Here is a 14,724-nt window from a genome sequence, read left to right as displayed (position 1 = left end):
ATATCTTGTCATAATGACATAAAACGACAGCAATTAAGCTATTGTGTTCCTGCATCCTTAATATGGCTGCCAAAGCTGTTTAGTGGGCCACCATGACGCAAAGAACATGACCACCGCGTGAATGTCTCGCTTGTGCTATTTGCTTTATGATTACTTTGCTCTGTATAAATTGCTTCAGGAATCCAATTTATAAGAGATCCTTCTTCAGTTATAAACTAAGAGTTTAATGCGGACATCTTTAGAGTCTGGTTTGTTTTTTTTTAATTAAGAGTGCCAAATAACCACCACCTGACAGTTTTTTTCACGGATTAGTTTGGCTGACTTTCACAGGACGTCCCGAAATCGATATAAATGTTTTGCAAATGGAAAGTCAAGATATTGCTGAGGTAGTTCTAACATAGCGCACAACTTAAAAAAAAAATTCACACTTTGTTGGACTCAGTTGTACTCATCTCGCAATTCATCAAGCGCACGATACTAATATAGGTTGCTGTCAATAGCTGTCTTTGCATTTGTGTCATTCCGGGTTATTAATTTTTTAAAAATTATTTGGAATTGTATGGAAAGTGAAAAATATTGAGAAACCTATAATAATGATAATGTCGATGATACAAAGATCCCCAAGTTTTGCTTTAATGATGGACCGATAGGTTAGAAAGGACATGTGTAGAGTTCGGTTTGTTTCGTAATAAGAGCTCCGTAGGAGTAAAAATCGAAATAACTATTTTAAAAATGGAAAGTTAATTTCGACGGTGTCATAGCTACCTAAGAAAAAACAGGAATAACTAGTGTCGTACTTACCCAGCATAAAGCATGTTAAAAGGGTTTTGGAAATTTTGACGGATTCATTGCCATTTATCATCCACTTCATCGTAACCAAGATAATCAAAGGTTGCCGTCGAGAGTTATCGTTACGCTTATAGTTGATTCACCTCGCTTTAGAGTTGCGGATTCGAGGCATCCTCGTAAAACCCCTTCGTATGATTTAGAGTTTAATGCAAATCATGATCTCTGATCACATGGTCATGGCGTTTGCCTCCATTTTTGTTATTTCTGTCATAGACGGACCAATGGGCAAAAAGAAGCTTCCACCAGATGTAGAGCATTGTTTCTATTAATACAATCGAAAAAATCCACCACATTATAAAGCACTTTTTGTTGTTGAAGTTTTGTAAAGAAGCAGCTCAAAAGTAATTGATGTTAAGAATGGTAGTTTCTTTATGAGCTCTGCTATATAAAAGTTGTCTTAAACAAAATTCTGTTTTATCAACGGGCAGCTAAAGCTAATATGCCATCTGTTCGTATGCATAAATGGAAATGATTCCTTTTTATTCATCTCGCCTATGACATGCTGCGCGTTTCATTTGATGAGTCTAATTACTTCGTATGCCTTCAACAGTGATGGACTAACTCGCTCGTGTGTTAATTAAGGTGTATTATTATTTTTATACCACGGCAAACTCCGATTCAAAGGATTTCTTCTCGGTTATCTCAGATCTTTACATAAAGTTAATCGTTATTTTATCAGAAAACTAGCGGAGGTTAACGGCCATAGTTTAATGTTCAGCCTCCAAAACGACTCTCCCCTGCAAAAGCGTCATGCAGACCATCACTTTTGTGTTCATTTTAGAAGGAGCGGTGAGGTCAAATGCTCTTTGTGCGAGACGTTCCTGGGTCAGAGTGATGTGCTCTGTGGGCGAGACATTATACTCTACTACTAATCTCTATGCGCTCAAGGAATAATTGATTATTTATTCTGGAATATTCCCTAGTCCTAGTTGCGATGTATTTAGTCAATCGAAGCTTGAAGCGCTTTGACCTATTGCATTTGAGCGATGTAGATAGAAATATACTTGCATATTCCAGGATAATTTTTTTTTTACTTCTTCCGCCTAAATCGTACGCTTCGTCATTCATGTATGTTTATAAATGGGTATGACGTAAGCCAGACTGTTGTAAATAATCGACTCCTTCTCGGGCTTGTTGAAATTCCTATTCAACACTTCGTCTCCGCTTCTCACTTTCAATTGTATACTCTGTGTAAAAGTTCTTTAATCGCTGTTGAATGATGTGTACCGAATAGTTTATAATCTCTTGGTTTATGCCATTTCCGGCTAATATTGGCCCAGTTGAATTCCCTATTAATCGATTTATTTTCGATTCAAATCGATACTCCTTATTTTAGGAATAGCAAATAACAAATGGATAAATGTAACTGATCCACAAAAGATCCAGTCATAAGGGGTTTTTCTGTTCTTTCTAAATTAGTTGTTTATTTATTCAAAAATCTCTTAAAGGAAGTAGAATAATTATCCTTAAATTAACTGATAGAAGCCCACCACAAACTATTCCGAAGCTCAACACTGACACAATCTCACAGTTGTCTCCAAAGTGCCTCCAAATTAACAATCTTCCACAGTAGCTCTCTCTCGTAATAGCTTTCTGAAAAGTCAGTGACTCCTGACAACAACAAGTACTACTGCTGCACGACTGTCAGGCCTTATGTACAAACCATTCTCAAAAATTCCGGAAACTTACAACACAACTATATGAGTGCATTTACATCATAACTACGTTACCTAATAAAATGCTCCAGAAAGTTCCTTGGTTTTTCATTTCTGAATGACTAGGCTTCAGTTATTATTATCCATAGTAAAAAGTAATGACAGTGTTGGGTGAGACGTTTGTAAACTTAATAAGTGAAACGTCGAATATAAACTAATCATGCAGTAAGCACAGAAAGTTAGCGCGCAAGAATCAAAAGATAAATACATTTAATTAAAGCTGCGTGCGAGAGTGGTTTTTAAAGAAAGAAAGAAGGGTCGTAATTTCCTGGCAAAAATTACCGCCTCGTCTGTAGCAGACTGTGGTCTTAGTCGAAGGACAGTCATCAAGGTACTGAGCCATTAGAAATTTAAATTTATAGATTTATAGGTTTATTTCGATGAATCTTGCCTGCAAATCTACGATCGCCGAGAAAATGTACTTCTAATCCTAAAGAAGATAGATTACAACTACAGCTAGTTGAGTGCGTAAACAATAATGAAAAGAAAGACCTCTTTTAGCTCGAGATCGCAAATCAGATCGATCGTAACCGACTTACTGCTGTTAACTAAGTGACTATACCAAGTAATTGACCGTCACTGCCTTCTGGCTGGATCTAGTTATTTAAGTTCGAATTCTATTCAAACTCAGCACAGGATTGCAATTCAACTGCCCATACATCCCCAACCTCACTTGGATTGACCTGTGAGCTCTTCCTTGTGGAGTTGTTCTCTATAGAAGATGGAAAAACGATATTCCTCTTTCTTTTGAGACGCTCTCTGATCTGCAGATAGACGAACAACACGAAATACGGTTCTTAGCACAAGTACTCGAATATCCATCGAAACACTAAAACTTGATGATATGCAGTTAATAATCAGTTTGATGTTTTATCTTACCTGGGTGTTTCGCATGCAGTGAAGAGCGAAAATCAGGAAACCCTGCAGCATGAAAATGATTTCCAGATCACTAATCTTAACAGTATACAAACAAATTAGTCAAATATCTATTAAGATTTCCGAGACCGAGAGAAAATTGCATATCTTATAATTAAAAAAGAAGTCTGTCTTCTCTTGCATTTTTGGTTTCAAAATTCCAATAAATATGATGTGACCATTGTAACGGTGTCTGACTTGGTTGTAAAGTAAAATAAGGATAGAGATTGAATGATTTTTGACAATTACCATCGAACACTGACCTGAGCAGAGTTAAGTATGGTGAAGATGTAAACGAAAGCTTTATGTACAGGCGAGATGAGACCGAATATCCACGTGATACCCAGCAGGGGAATCATCACCACGCATGATTTGATGCCAATTCTAAGAGTTAAAAAAAAAAACATTCCTTTATTTTCCTTTGACGATGAATTTTCATTTTAAGATATCGTAAGGCCTTACTGATTAAACAATGAGGAGGATAGGCAAATAAAGCCTCACGGGAGGACAAGGCAACCTCTTCCACTATATTGTTTTAGTTTTATGTTGTGAATGTTACCGTATTTGCTGAGAATGGTCGTCTTCCCATATTGGCTGCAACAAATTGGTCATCTCCTTTATGACTCGTGCGAGTATCATGATGTTGAGCTGAAGAATACAATAGAAATAAATCGATTGTTTAGATATGGTTATCGCATAGCTAAAGTAGGAGAGGATCCTTGCCAAAGACGTTACTAGTTTGGTAATAAGCGTGAGATGAAGAGTCATTTACAGGGAATAGAACTTCCAACCGAGGGACCTAGATTATGAGCTTCGATTCTCTGACAATGAGCTAAAGAAATCGCGAACTTAAGTGTCTGAACTGAGTGAAATATGCAAAGTGAATCCTTATGTTAAATTACGTAAATTTGATATCTCCTACTCTTCCTGTTCCTTTCATCTCGATCAATGTTTTTTAAGAGTTATTTTTGCTCGAAAACATATCTTGGTATATCAATGCGAAACAGTGAGAAAACATCAACAAGAAAGGGCAAGGATCTTTTTTCTCATACTATGTAGTAAAAGTTAGAGAGTTTATGAAGCTATCTTTTGCTTGTCTCAACAGTTTAGCAGCAAGTAGTCCAGGTATACCAATCACAATCACCAACACAAACCATAAACTCACAACTTCAATGAAAGCCACGAAGGCGACAAATATCCAGATCAGGTTGTTAGTCGAGGAAAGCCAGCAACTAAATTCGAAGAAATGAGACACAAGAAAGACACACAAATCCTCAGCAAATGAAATGATCCCGATCTCAAACTATATGCAAAAACAAAACAAAGAATTAATTGCCACGAATTAAAGGAGAAGAGCAACAACAAACCGTCGATTTTTTTCTTACTGTTTATCACTCGTATAGCTTTGTAACCCTTCTTTTCCAGCAGCGATGCCAAGATCACTGGAAGACCTACCCATAAAGAAAGGAAGGAAATCGAACACGTTACTGCATAACAACTCCAGATTTGGCGATCCGAAAGCATGGTTACAGTTACCAGTGCATGTTTTAAAATACAAAACTCACCCCATGAGATGACATGATACATGTACATCTTGGTGTTAATGTTGTAAACTTTCACTACTAAGAAGTAGAGATAAATTCCCTCGATCAGCATCCAACAGAAAGCGGCCATTAAGAAATACTGCATCAGAGCTGCTACTGTAACACAGGCAGTCTGTGAAAAGAAAACGTTTTCGTATACTTCTTAACGTGCTCTTTTCGACAAGATATTTACGGTGCAAAGAGTAAACTCATTCTATAGACAGAAGGAGAGGCCACTGACTTTGTTTTCTGTGGCGTTTATTCCGGCGAGGAAGATGATCTGTCCAGCTCCAAGGGACACAGAAACACTCAGTCGAATTTGAGAGAGAGGTTGACAAACATCTCTGATGAAATAATCGTAAAAAAAAAGAAATAATGAATTATACAAAAGCAACAACGACAACAACATCAACACATTGAAGACATGAGTTGGTCAAACGTGGGGGCATGTAGCTTGAGTTTGTGAATTATCCGACACAACTGTTCTTGTTTGCATGGAGACTGGCATTGAAATCTCTTTTCTTACCAGCCTTGTTTAGGAGAGTTAAGAATCTACCTCATTATTATTCAAGTACATCACTTACGTGAGGCAAGAAGAAAGTATTAATGTTAAAAGTATCCCGACGATGGAAAGGCTCAGTCTCACGTAGGTGATAATTTTCAGAATTGTTTTGTCCTCCTCGGTGAGCTGTGTCCAAAAAGGAAAAATTAAACGATAACATCGAGTTAGTTAACTGAGCCCATAAAAATTACTAAGTAAGGCAAAAATTATTTTATTACCTTTGTGCTGCCGTCGTAGTCCATTAAGACGGCAAAATGCGTCAAATGATTGCAGCTGCAAACTGTTTCTTCTGAGTTGCTTTTTGATGCAACTATATGGCATCCTTTTTCTGCAAAGCTGTTAGACATGAAAAAAAAGTAAAGTTAACAAAGAGTTTAGGGAAGAGGTGATGTTTGACAATTTTCCGCTAAGTTTTTCTTCCATTAGGATCTTAGTTGCGAGAACATTTCAATCAGACTTCCCCTCTATAAAAACCACAACATGCTGTCTTACAGGAAAAGTGTTAATCTTCGCTATGAATACTATAAAACAATAAATGTAAAGGAATGAATACTGTACATTAATATATTTAAGTCTTTTTACCTTTTGCTGAGGCCACTCCAAAACATACAGCGCTTCTCTGCTGTCGAAACCTGAAAATGGATTTTATCTTGTCAAAATAAATTTTAAAAAATGCATAGCAACGAATTTTCATGTTACCTTTAGGTTTTTGAACTCTAGGATGACATTTTCTCGCAATGTCTTTTACCCCTGGCTTGGGGTCCATAGTAACGGCCATAATCCTGGAATTGACATACCTATGAAGAAATTGTATTCGGATATGGATCAGAAACAAGGAAGAAAAATTACATACTTTTGGTGGATTCAAGCCAATTTTTCATGAAGGTGGAACGGTCAGAGACAAGCAGGGAGTCTTCCAACCTCAGTTAGGGTGTTTTTAAAGTTTCTAAGTTCAGTGTAGCTGAACATAGATCTTATGTTTCCGTGTTATGTGTCTTTGCGGGTAAACGACATGGAGTAATACGAAAATAACGTCACCTTTGGTTGCCTGTTTCACTCCTGATGGCTTGATCTATCAGAAGTAGGTTATGCAGATCCTTGTACACAAACACAACTAGCAATGTTCCTTAAAAACCCCCAAGAATCAACAAAACAGAGAACTATAGAGTTCTTTAGGGAGTTTTTAAGAGTACGGTTAAAAATCTTGCATTTATATGCATCGCAGACAATCGGCCAACTTTGAGCTCAGTGTATAGTATGAAGTAAGCGGAGAGTATTTGTAGGATTCGACAGTTTCAGTTAGTAAAGTGTTACTCACCAATCTGTTATTCAAGAAAAGTTTCAATAAACAGAGCAAGACTAAGGGTTTTACAATTTTGAAGGATTCTTTTTTTCTCTGTTGATTGTTCAAGAACTACTTTTATTACCTTCTCCATCGCGAAAAATCAAAGTATCAAACAAATTAAAATAACAGATGAAGCGATGACATCAACAATAACGTTTCTAAATAGTTGGGTTCTACCTGGGTTCTTACAATATCAAGGAAATTAGACAACGCAGTCAGTCATTCAGCAAGTCAGTAAGTAACAGAGGAATAGACTTTGAAAATAAACAGGATTCAAGGCCACAAGCTCACCCATTTTTGAGGAAAGTATCCTTTTTGAAGGTTTCATTCCACTCAGGTGTCGTTTGCTATAATTAAGAGCAAATTTCTCGACGGCCTCTGCCACCTTAAAGATGGATTTTTTCAGAGTTTTAACTTCTTCTATATCGTCCTTGTGTTTTGTGACGTTCTTGATTTTGAAGGTGAAATCTTCAAACACAGCTACCGCTTCCCACAATTACATAAAATATTTCCAGGTCATCAGCCAGCCAGTCTCATATATACAATTTATAGTAAAAATGCGGGAAAGACTAGCAGGAGGCCCCCAATTGTGTCCAGGGTATTCATTGGCTAAAGAACTCTTTAGACAGCCTGGGTTATTTTTTAAGCCTTAGCATTTTCACCTCATATGACCTAATGGTGGTTTGTCCTTAAAGGTCAGATATTTGCTTTTTATGGTTTAAAGACATATATCTAAATTAAAAAGCCTTCAAGTGCTGAAATCAAATACCTATATGGAACTCTTCCTGGTAGTATTTATTCCGCCAAATTTTGAAACATACTCCTTTGCCTGGAACAAAAAATAATGTCTGTCACATTTGTAAACAGAGAAGATCCTGAAAAGCGACATGCATAAAAACGGTAAATGACTATTTTCGAAAACATACCAGTTGCTGAACTGGCGATGGAAACGGCGATGGCGGTGGGGATGGCGATGGCGAAGTTTAGGCGAACCTAGTATGCAAGTAATGAATCTTTAAAGAAAAATGCTGATCAAGACCACATCATACAAAAAAATTGCCTTAGTATTACACTGTAAGGGCAAAAATGCGGACGGAGAGCGGAGTAACAAAATGGCCGCCACGATTTATCAAAACTCCTAAATGTTAAGTGTTAAATGTTAAATCTTAGTTTACGGGAGTGAAGACTTTGCCTGTCCGATGACATTTTTATTTTGCAAAACTCCGGTTACAGCTCCAGCTGTCAACCACAAGCCAAATGTGTCATTTCACATGTTGCTCTTACGGAAAAATGCGAAAGCTGGCAAACTCTGTAAATGATAAGTTATTAATTTTCATTCCGCTTTCGAAGAAGCACTCGTGTCTTTCGGAATTTAACATGTCTCGCGCATTAAAATCGGAACAAAAAGAAGCAATTTTTACACTGGTTCTGGAAAAAATGAGGAACGGCAGTAGGCGTAGTCTCTTTGGTCTCGTCACGCAACACGCTCTCTCTCTAACGGGGAATAGAAGGCGTTGTGAGACGAGACTAAACAACAGCTGTGACAACAGTGGGCGTGGCACGGATACATTTTATTTCTGCTTAGGGGTTTTTAGACAATAGAGACAATAGACCAAAAAATACCCGTGTGAGTTCAGATAAATTAGTTTTTTTTTCCTTTCTCTTAAGGTGAAGTAATGCGATATTTTCGTTACTTCAGAAGTTATGCTTTTTTTCTGTTACAAAACTGATAGTGTTAGGAACACAAAGTTTCCAATCCTAACCCTCCCAGCCAAAATAATGACTCTTGCATGCTACGCATGCCTATGTTTATCTTCTTGGTAAGCAGAATATCAATCAATTCCAACTCATTATTGACCATTTTTTCAAACAAGAAAAAGTATCTACGACCCCTGGTGACATATGAGAACTGAGGTAACCCTTACTAACCTCGTTACAGAGTAATGGTTGCTAGGTCGATCGAAATGCCCGCCATATCCGAATTAGATACAAGATGGTCAGTTTATTATGTTCACTGCACATTCTGCATTGCACTGAAATTAGCCCCTACAACTTTACAGTTCAAACGATCGGATATTAAAATAGAATACAATAAACATAAAATTGATTTCCCTATGTGAAGAACAAACAAGTCTTTTATATTTGTTTTAGAATATAAGAAAACTAATTACCCTAGTTTGCTTTCCTTGTCAATTAGTTTTCATCAATCACTTTGATAAAGTACTTCTACTGTAGTATAACACCTTAACCCTTTAACTCCTAAGATCTTATTAGTAATTCTCCTTACTGTCTACTGTACAGTTCTTATGAAGTCAGTTTGGAGGATTTTGTATTGGATCAACTTATAATCCCTTAATTGATATTTTTCTTTATTCTCATCACTTGTCTGCGTGATATTGTAAGGAAAAATTCTGTCTTGCTCACTCATGGGAATTAAAGGGTTAAAATCAATATCCATATTCTCTAGACTCTTCACTACATAATATTATTTCCTTTGGTACTGATGAGGAGAATTCGTGTTGTAATCAGAGTGTCTTAAGTTAGGAATCTTTTATTTTTATTATCATGTTGTTAATGAATGATTCAGCAATATTACTGTAGGGAGAACCTACATGCTGACTACCCTTGGGGCTGATAGGGTTAATTAAGCAGAGAGAACCAAATTAGTCTATTGTTTCACATGTAAGCCATGCTGTGTTCCCTATTTACCAAGACATGTGTACAAAACATGGTCCGAAATAAACACAAACATCACTAATTTCAAAGCCAAGAGTAGTATTCCACATTAGAGTAATATTTGAATTAAGTATTTGCAATTGTAGAGTTCTGAGAACTGTATTTGCTAATTAAAAAACAAACTCACAGTCTGATTAAATTGGTATTCATAAACAAAATAATAGCTAGCTCACCTGATTGTAACATAAAGAAAAACCCAGCAAGGACCCAACCAGTCTGTTGTCAGTTGTCAGACAAGCAAAAAATGGGTAGAACAGGACCCCATATACAAAAACAGTGACAATAATTATTCTGAAAAACTAAATAAAACAGAGGAATTGTTTTTTCTGTCAGCTCATGTTGAGTGCTGGACTGCTGTGCTGGTGAAGGGGGTAAGTTTCTAAAGAAATTATGGTGCTGCATCAGTGGGAGAGTATAACAGGGTAATTTAGTATTATTAACTGAGTTAATAAAGTAAATTGGCCACTGTATAGAGTTTAAAAGCTGACATTTCAAGTGCAATAGCCCTTCATCAGAGAAATTGGAGGAATTATGGGTTGTGTGTGTATTTATAAGCAGAAAATGGAGCTATGCTATTGGTGAGAGTATTATGCCGAGAAAACAAGAATAAATTAGCTGAGTGATAAGCATTCATTGATACCATGGGGATTAAGAGTGCCTGTTTGAAAGATAATTTTGTTGTGGAGTTTTGCGACCCTCCGAACTACCTAGTTGTAGGGAAAGGCCACAAAGTGCCATATGCTTCCCAGAATGATTAGGGAGATTAAGGTATCGAGCGACTGGTTTGGATGTGTCCTTGTCATTTCTTTTTACATTGCGAAGGTGTTATGGCTGTGTTGGTATTTGAGGGTTCAAGCCCCAGACCACCACAACACTTAGGTTCTTAAAATAACTGAGGAGGATGTGCTGCCTTTGATACAACATCTGCAAATGGTTAGATGTTCTGGTCTTCTTGGCTAAGGATGATAAACCATAGGCCCCATTAACTCTCCTACATCTTCTCTGTACTGGTTATAAGCAGGGGACATTAACCCTTTACAGGTAACTTCTCCCAATAATATCCTTACATTATCCAGCAAACAGATGATAAGAATACCCAGAATTCTCAGGTAGAGGATGTTTCCTTGATCTAACAGAAAAGTTCTCATAACTGATGAATATACAAATGTGCAGCATCTAGAGTGGAGAATCAATTAATAATCTTGAGAGTTAAAGAGTAAAAGACCACACAGACTTCAACAAAGAGTAATGAATGTGGCTCCCAGTGTGGTCATCTGGCCTTTTTATCATTTATAGAGGCCCATATCTAAACCTACTTTTTAAAGCCGAACTGAGCCAGCCTGTCTAAATATTCCAAATAAATAAATAAATAGCTTAATATCAAGTTCACACCCACATCCCAAATGGAAGCTAGGTGCCCAAGGGGCCCAGGAGCTGCAACTACAGTCACACCCCGAAGTGCTAAAACACCAACTGGCCTACCCAATGCTAAAGTGGCAGCTTGCTGAAATAGACCCTGCAAAAGAAACCTTGCAGTTAGGTTCGGTAAAACAATGCATGCACTCATAAGGTATACCACTGGATGAGGATGGCCCCAGGGCCCTAACATCCACAGCAGTACTGCTGCAAACTCTGCAAAACACAATAAATACTGCACAGATGCTAACAGCTGGCTAAGACACAAACCAAATGCCTGAAAACACTACTGACAATGCATGTATTTCCACTAATAGTCATTTAAAAATACACTCCCATTAAACCCATTCAATAAGGGAATGCCTCATATTATTGCACTGTGTTTATATTCTGACTGAAATGGCACAATTTCCTGATAGATCAGGCGTGGGGGAGTTTTTGGGTCAATTTTTGCTATGTATGTACTGCTGGCCTCTCAGAAAACCTGCTCCATTATAGCCTACCCCGTGGCGAATTATACACCTCATCTGCTAAGTGAGTCACTTTATGGGAAGTGTTATTTTTGTGATCCCATCTACCCATGTGCTGCTGGCCTCTCAGAATATGTGCCCTATTATAGTCTATTCTGTGGCCAACTATATACCCCATCTGCTAAGTTAGTCACTTTACCAGAAATGTAATTTTTGCGATCCCAACTTAGTCAATTTCTGTTTATAGATGCATCTATCTAGCTAAAACCAAGTCTTTTAAGTAGGTCATGATCCTAAAAAGGAAGCAACACATTTGTTTACGTGAATTTAGAACACTTTACTTTTCATCTTCAGTGCATTAACATTTTGGTACATTTCAATCTAATTTGAACCTTTCTGTTTGTAAATCCTTACTTTGATGTATGATAATTTTCCAAATCATGAAAATGTGTTAGTCACCACTCTAGTAACTCTATTGAAAATGTAACCCCATTGTAGCTAAGCGAGTCATGAAAATGCCACCCAAACCAGTAGCACATCCTCTTGCCTTGTATGACAAGTAGCAACTTTTTCAAAAAAAAGTACATGTAGCTGGGTGTCACTTAGACTTAGGTACAACTACTTAAAGTACGCACTGATTTATAATCAAACTACGATGATTTTGTTAACCTTCAATATAAGCCTTGACCTTTTTGCCCTATTAGTCAATTCTGCACTCACATCAACAAACCAGGATATCCATTGCAGTTTTGAAGTCCAGATTTGACCCTTTGATTGACGAAGGCTAGTATAAAAATAATGACAAGCTTAAAAATAATAACAATACATGTAATAATAATTATCAATTGTGCAAGCATGAAATTACAGATGAAGTTTTAGCAAAACAGCATCACCTTTCAACCTTTCTGACTTAAAACATGGGGGAGAGGGGCATGTATTCCAGAGGGGGTGCTTATTGGAAGGAGGGCGCTAAATCAAATCATTGTGGCATGTAAACAATTTTGCTGTCATTATTGGATGAGAGTTACTTCAGTATTTCACTTACAGCTGGAGGAAGACAGCTAAGATCAAACAGACTCTCCTTGATAACTATGGGGCACCTAAATTGATAATTTTTGAGATTGAAAATTCGTCAGCATGTCTCAAAAAACAAAATTACGAAGACATCTCTGGATTAAAATAAATTTGGTATATTTTTAGGATTCAAGAAGAAAAGACAGGTGTTACAGAACACTAAAAATTCATGCTGGAATGGAAAATTAAAAAGTTTATACATGATAATGCAGACAATGGCAGGATCAAGCTGTCTGACACAGACATCCCACCTTTCAGCCCACCTTCCCCTCACTTTCAGTCCCAAATTCAAGTGTGAAGTGAGAAAGAAAACAGCATTTATTTCCAGAAAAAAAAATTTAAAAATTAAAGAATTCCACATGCAATTTCAAAAGAAATAACTTAACGAGGTCTACTGTAATTTAAGACACGGAACAGAACGAAAAAGAAGATCTGTAATTTTAGAAAGAGAGATTTTCAATTTGCAAAGCAAGAATCCGTGTGGAACTCCACTGTACGGAAATATGAGAGGGTCTATTAAAAACCTCAAAGCCGTTGCAAAAATCATCCACAACCGCAAAACCGCAAAAAAAGATTCGATCAGAACCCAAAACCGCATGCAAAACCGTCAAAACCGATAAATGTTCATATCCCAGTTCTCAAAACCCTAATCGATCCGATACGGTGTTGACAAGTGGAGCATACAGAGGTTTCGCAGCTATTCGAGATCAGTGGAGGCGTATAATGGCCGCTTGGATCGAAGAGAAAACGGAATCCAAACAGGACAATCCGAAAACTTCATCGGTAACCAAATCCGTAGCCCATTAGACAGGTATTTTAGACGAAAACCGAAAACAAAATGCTAAAGAACGGAAAATCCGCAAACCGCAACGAACACCCAATCCAAAAAACCGAAATTCTTTAGCACAAAAACCGATCTTAAAAAAATATGGAAAATCCTAATGACTCCTTAAAGATGAATCGGTCAGTTCAGTCCACAAATCCCACAAATGATAACAAGAAAACCATTATTATAACTGAAACCTCAACGAAAACTTTTTGTATTGTTATTTTCCAATCAGAAACATGCTGAAAAGCAACTTTAGTCACGCGATATTTTTCAGGCAAGATGTCATGTCACGCAATCGAATTATTCATCGACTACGAACATCGATGTTTGTAAATTACACAACTGCAGCCTCACGGAATTTCTTTTTTTAATTATAGATTTGCATTTTATGGCCAAATGGCGCAGTTTTTTTAATGCAAAAGAGGATCTGATCTCCTCGCGAACGTAGTGAGTATTCAGTAAAGAACTCCACGGAGATGTTCATATTTTCAGTTCGTTTCGTTTCGTTCAGCAAATCACAGTAAGCCCAAAAAAAATTCCGGAGATATGGTCGATTCTAGTTTTACAATAGAGACTAAATGCATTGTATGACATCAGATCTTTGAAAGACAGGCGCAAAGAACAGGGTTACAAACGTTAACTCTTTGACTCAGTAGTATCCAATTCTGCGCATAAACTCCATCATCTGCTATCAATCAAGAAGATACAATTTAGAAACAAGCGTAATTTTAAGTTTAGGAAAATGCACACTAATCGTAACACGACCGCATTTATCCCATTCAAGTCCAATCGTTAGAACTTTTAAACGTAGTTTTTTTCCTCTTTTCTATAGAGTCATTTTATATTACATGAAATTGTTTTTTAATGATAGCGTATAACACTTCCAATAACTTTTTGCAAATTTCATGCTGCGAATTTGAATATTTTTCAATAAACAAACGATATACCTCGAGGAGACAACAGCGAAACGAAACAAACAAATCGCAGAACGAGCTTGCATGAATCTACAGCGCATTCATGAAAATATCGACATCCACAACAGAGTACGTACCCCTGAGAAGTGTTCTCCGTGGATCTGTTTGCCATTTTCCAAGCAATCTACTGAGGCAATTGCACGTGGTTTAACCTCCCTCGTCTGACAGCTCCTTTCATATGAGGAACTCTTTTTGGTTCCGTGAATTTGAATTAGATTATGGTTATCTTATTAATGTCTTTCTCAGAAAAAATTAG

At 37.1% G+C, this 14,724-nt stretch overlaps 3 protein-coding genes and 1 long non-coding RNA gene across 4 annotated transcripts in view; all 4 read right to left on the bottom strand.

Annotated features, from left to right (window-relative positions):
• LOC149052052 (adhesion G protein-coupled receptor L4-like) overlaps nucleotides 1-14,724 on the bottom strand; it is a 204,298-nt gene that overhangs the window by 159,881 nt on the left and 29,693 nt on the right. The window lies entirely within an intron of this gene.
• Nucleotides 2,259-5,478, bottom strand: LOC149052057 (adhesion G protein-coupled receptor D1-like). The gene is made up of 6 exons (XM_089183629.1): nucleotides 5,045-5,478; nucleotides 4,645-4,930; nucleotides 4,039-4,127; nucleotides 3,743-3,863; nucleotides 3,444-3,485; nucleotides 2,259-3,328 (listed from the first exon to the last, which is right to left on the bottom strand). The coding sequence occupies exons 3-6, from the start codon at nucleotides 4,116-4,118 to the stop codon at nucleotides 3,182-3,184; spliced, it is 390 nt and encodes a 129-aa protein (XP_089039755.1). The 5' UTR covers nucleotides 4,119-4,127; nucleotides 4,645-4,930; nucleotides 5,045-5,478; the 3' UTR covers nucleotides 2,259-3,181.
• On the bottom strand, nucleotides 6,236-10,995 carry LOC149052056 (uncharacterized). Its single transcript, XR_016181750.1, has 3 exons — nucleotides 7,739-10,995; nucleotides 6,324-6,421; nucleotides 6,236-6,256 (listed from the first exon to the last, which is right to left on the bottom strand). It is a non-coding gene; the product is annotated as an uncharacterized LOC149052056 (long non-coding RNA).
• LOC149052055 (uncharacterized) lies at nucleotides 11,018-14,704 on the bottom strand. The gene is made up of 3 exons (XM_089200268.1): nucleotides 14,546-14,704; nucleotides 12,312-12,375; nucleotides 11,018-11,221 (listed from the first exon to the last, which is right to left on the bottom strand). Exons 1-3 carry the CDS (start codon nucleotides 14,578-14,580, stop codon nucleotides 11,018-11,020), a joined length of 303 nt encoding a protein of 100 aa, XP_089056394.1. The 5' UTR covers nucleotides 14,581-14,704.

The sequence above is a fragment of the Pocillopora damicornis genome, chromosome 1 (assembly GCF_964200805.1).
Source record: "Pocillopora damicornis chromosome 1, jaPocDami1.2, whole genome shotgun sequence".
Lineage (NCBI taxonomy): Eukaryota > Metazoa > Cnidaria > Anthozoa > Scleractinia > Pocilloporidae > Pocillopora > Pocillopora damicornis.
The sequence above is the reverse complement of the archived record's forward strand: the minus strand, read 5'-3'. Positions and strand labels throughout refer to the sequence as shown.

What these genes read in the sequence shown, in the direction of transcription:
- LOC149052055 (XM_089200268.1), bottom strand. Translation starts at nt 14,580, where the DNA reads ATGGCAAACAGATCCACGGAGAACACTTCTCAGGG. An exon ending in ACGGAGAACACTTCTCAGGG is followed by an intron (nt 12,376 to 14,545) that starts GTACGTACTCTG and finishes TTTTTATACTAG; the next exon opens with CCTTCGTCAATCAAAGGGTC. An exon ending in GGATATCCTGGTTTGTTGAT is followed by an intron (nt 11,222 to 12,311) that starts GTGAGTGCAGAA and finishes TTTCTTTTGCAG; the next exon opens with GGTCTATTTCAGCAAGCTGC.
- LOC149052057 (XM_089183629.1), bottom strand. Translation starts at nt 4,118, where the DNA reads ATGATACTCGCACGAGTCATAAAGGAGATGACCAATTTGTTGCAGCCA. An exon ending in GACCATTCTCAGCAAATACG is followed by an intron (nt 3,864 to 4,038) that starts GTAACATTCACA and finishes TTTAACTCTTAG; the next exon opens with AATTGGCATCAAATCATGCG. An exon ending in CCATACTTAACTCTGCTCAG is followed by an intron (nt 3,486 to 3,742) that starts GTCAGTGTTCGA and finishes TTCATGCTGCAG; the next exon opens with GGTTTCCTGATTTTCGCTCT.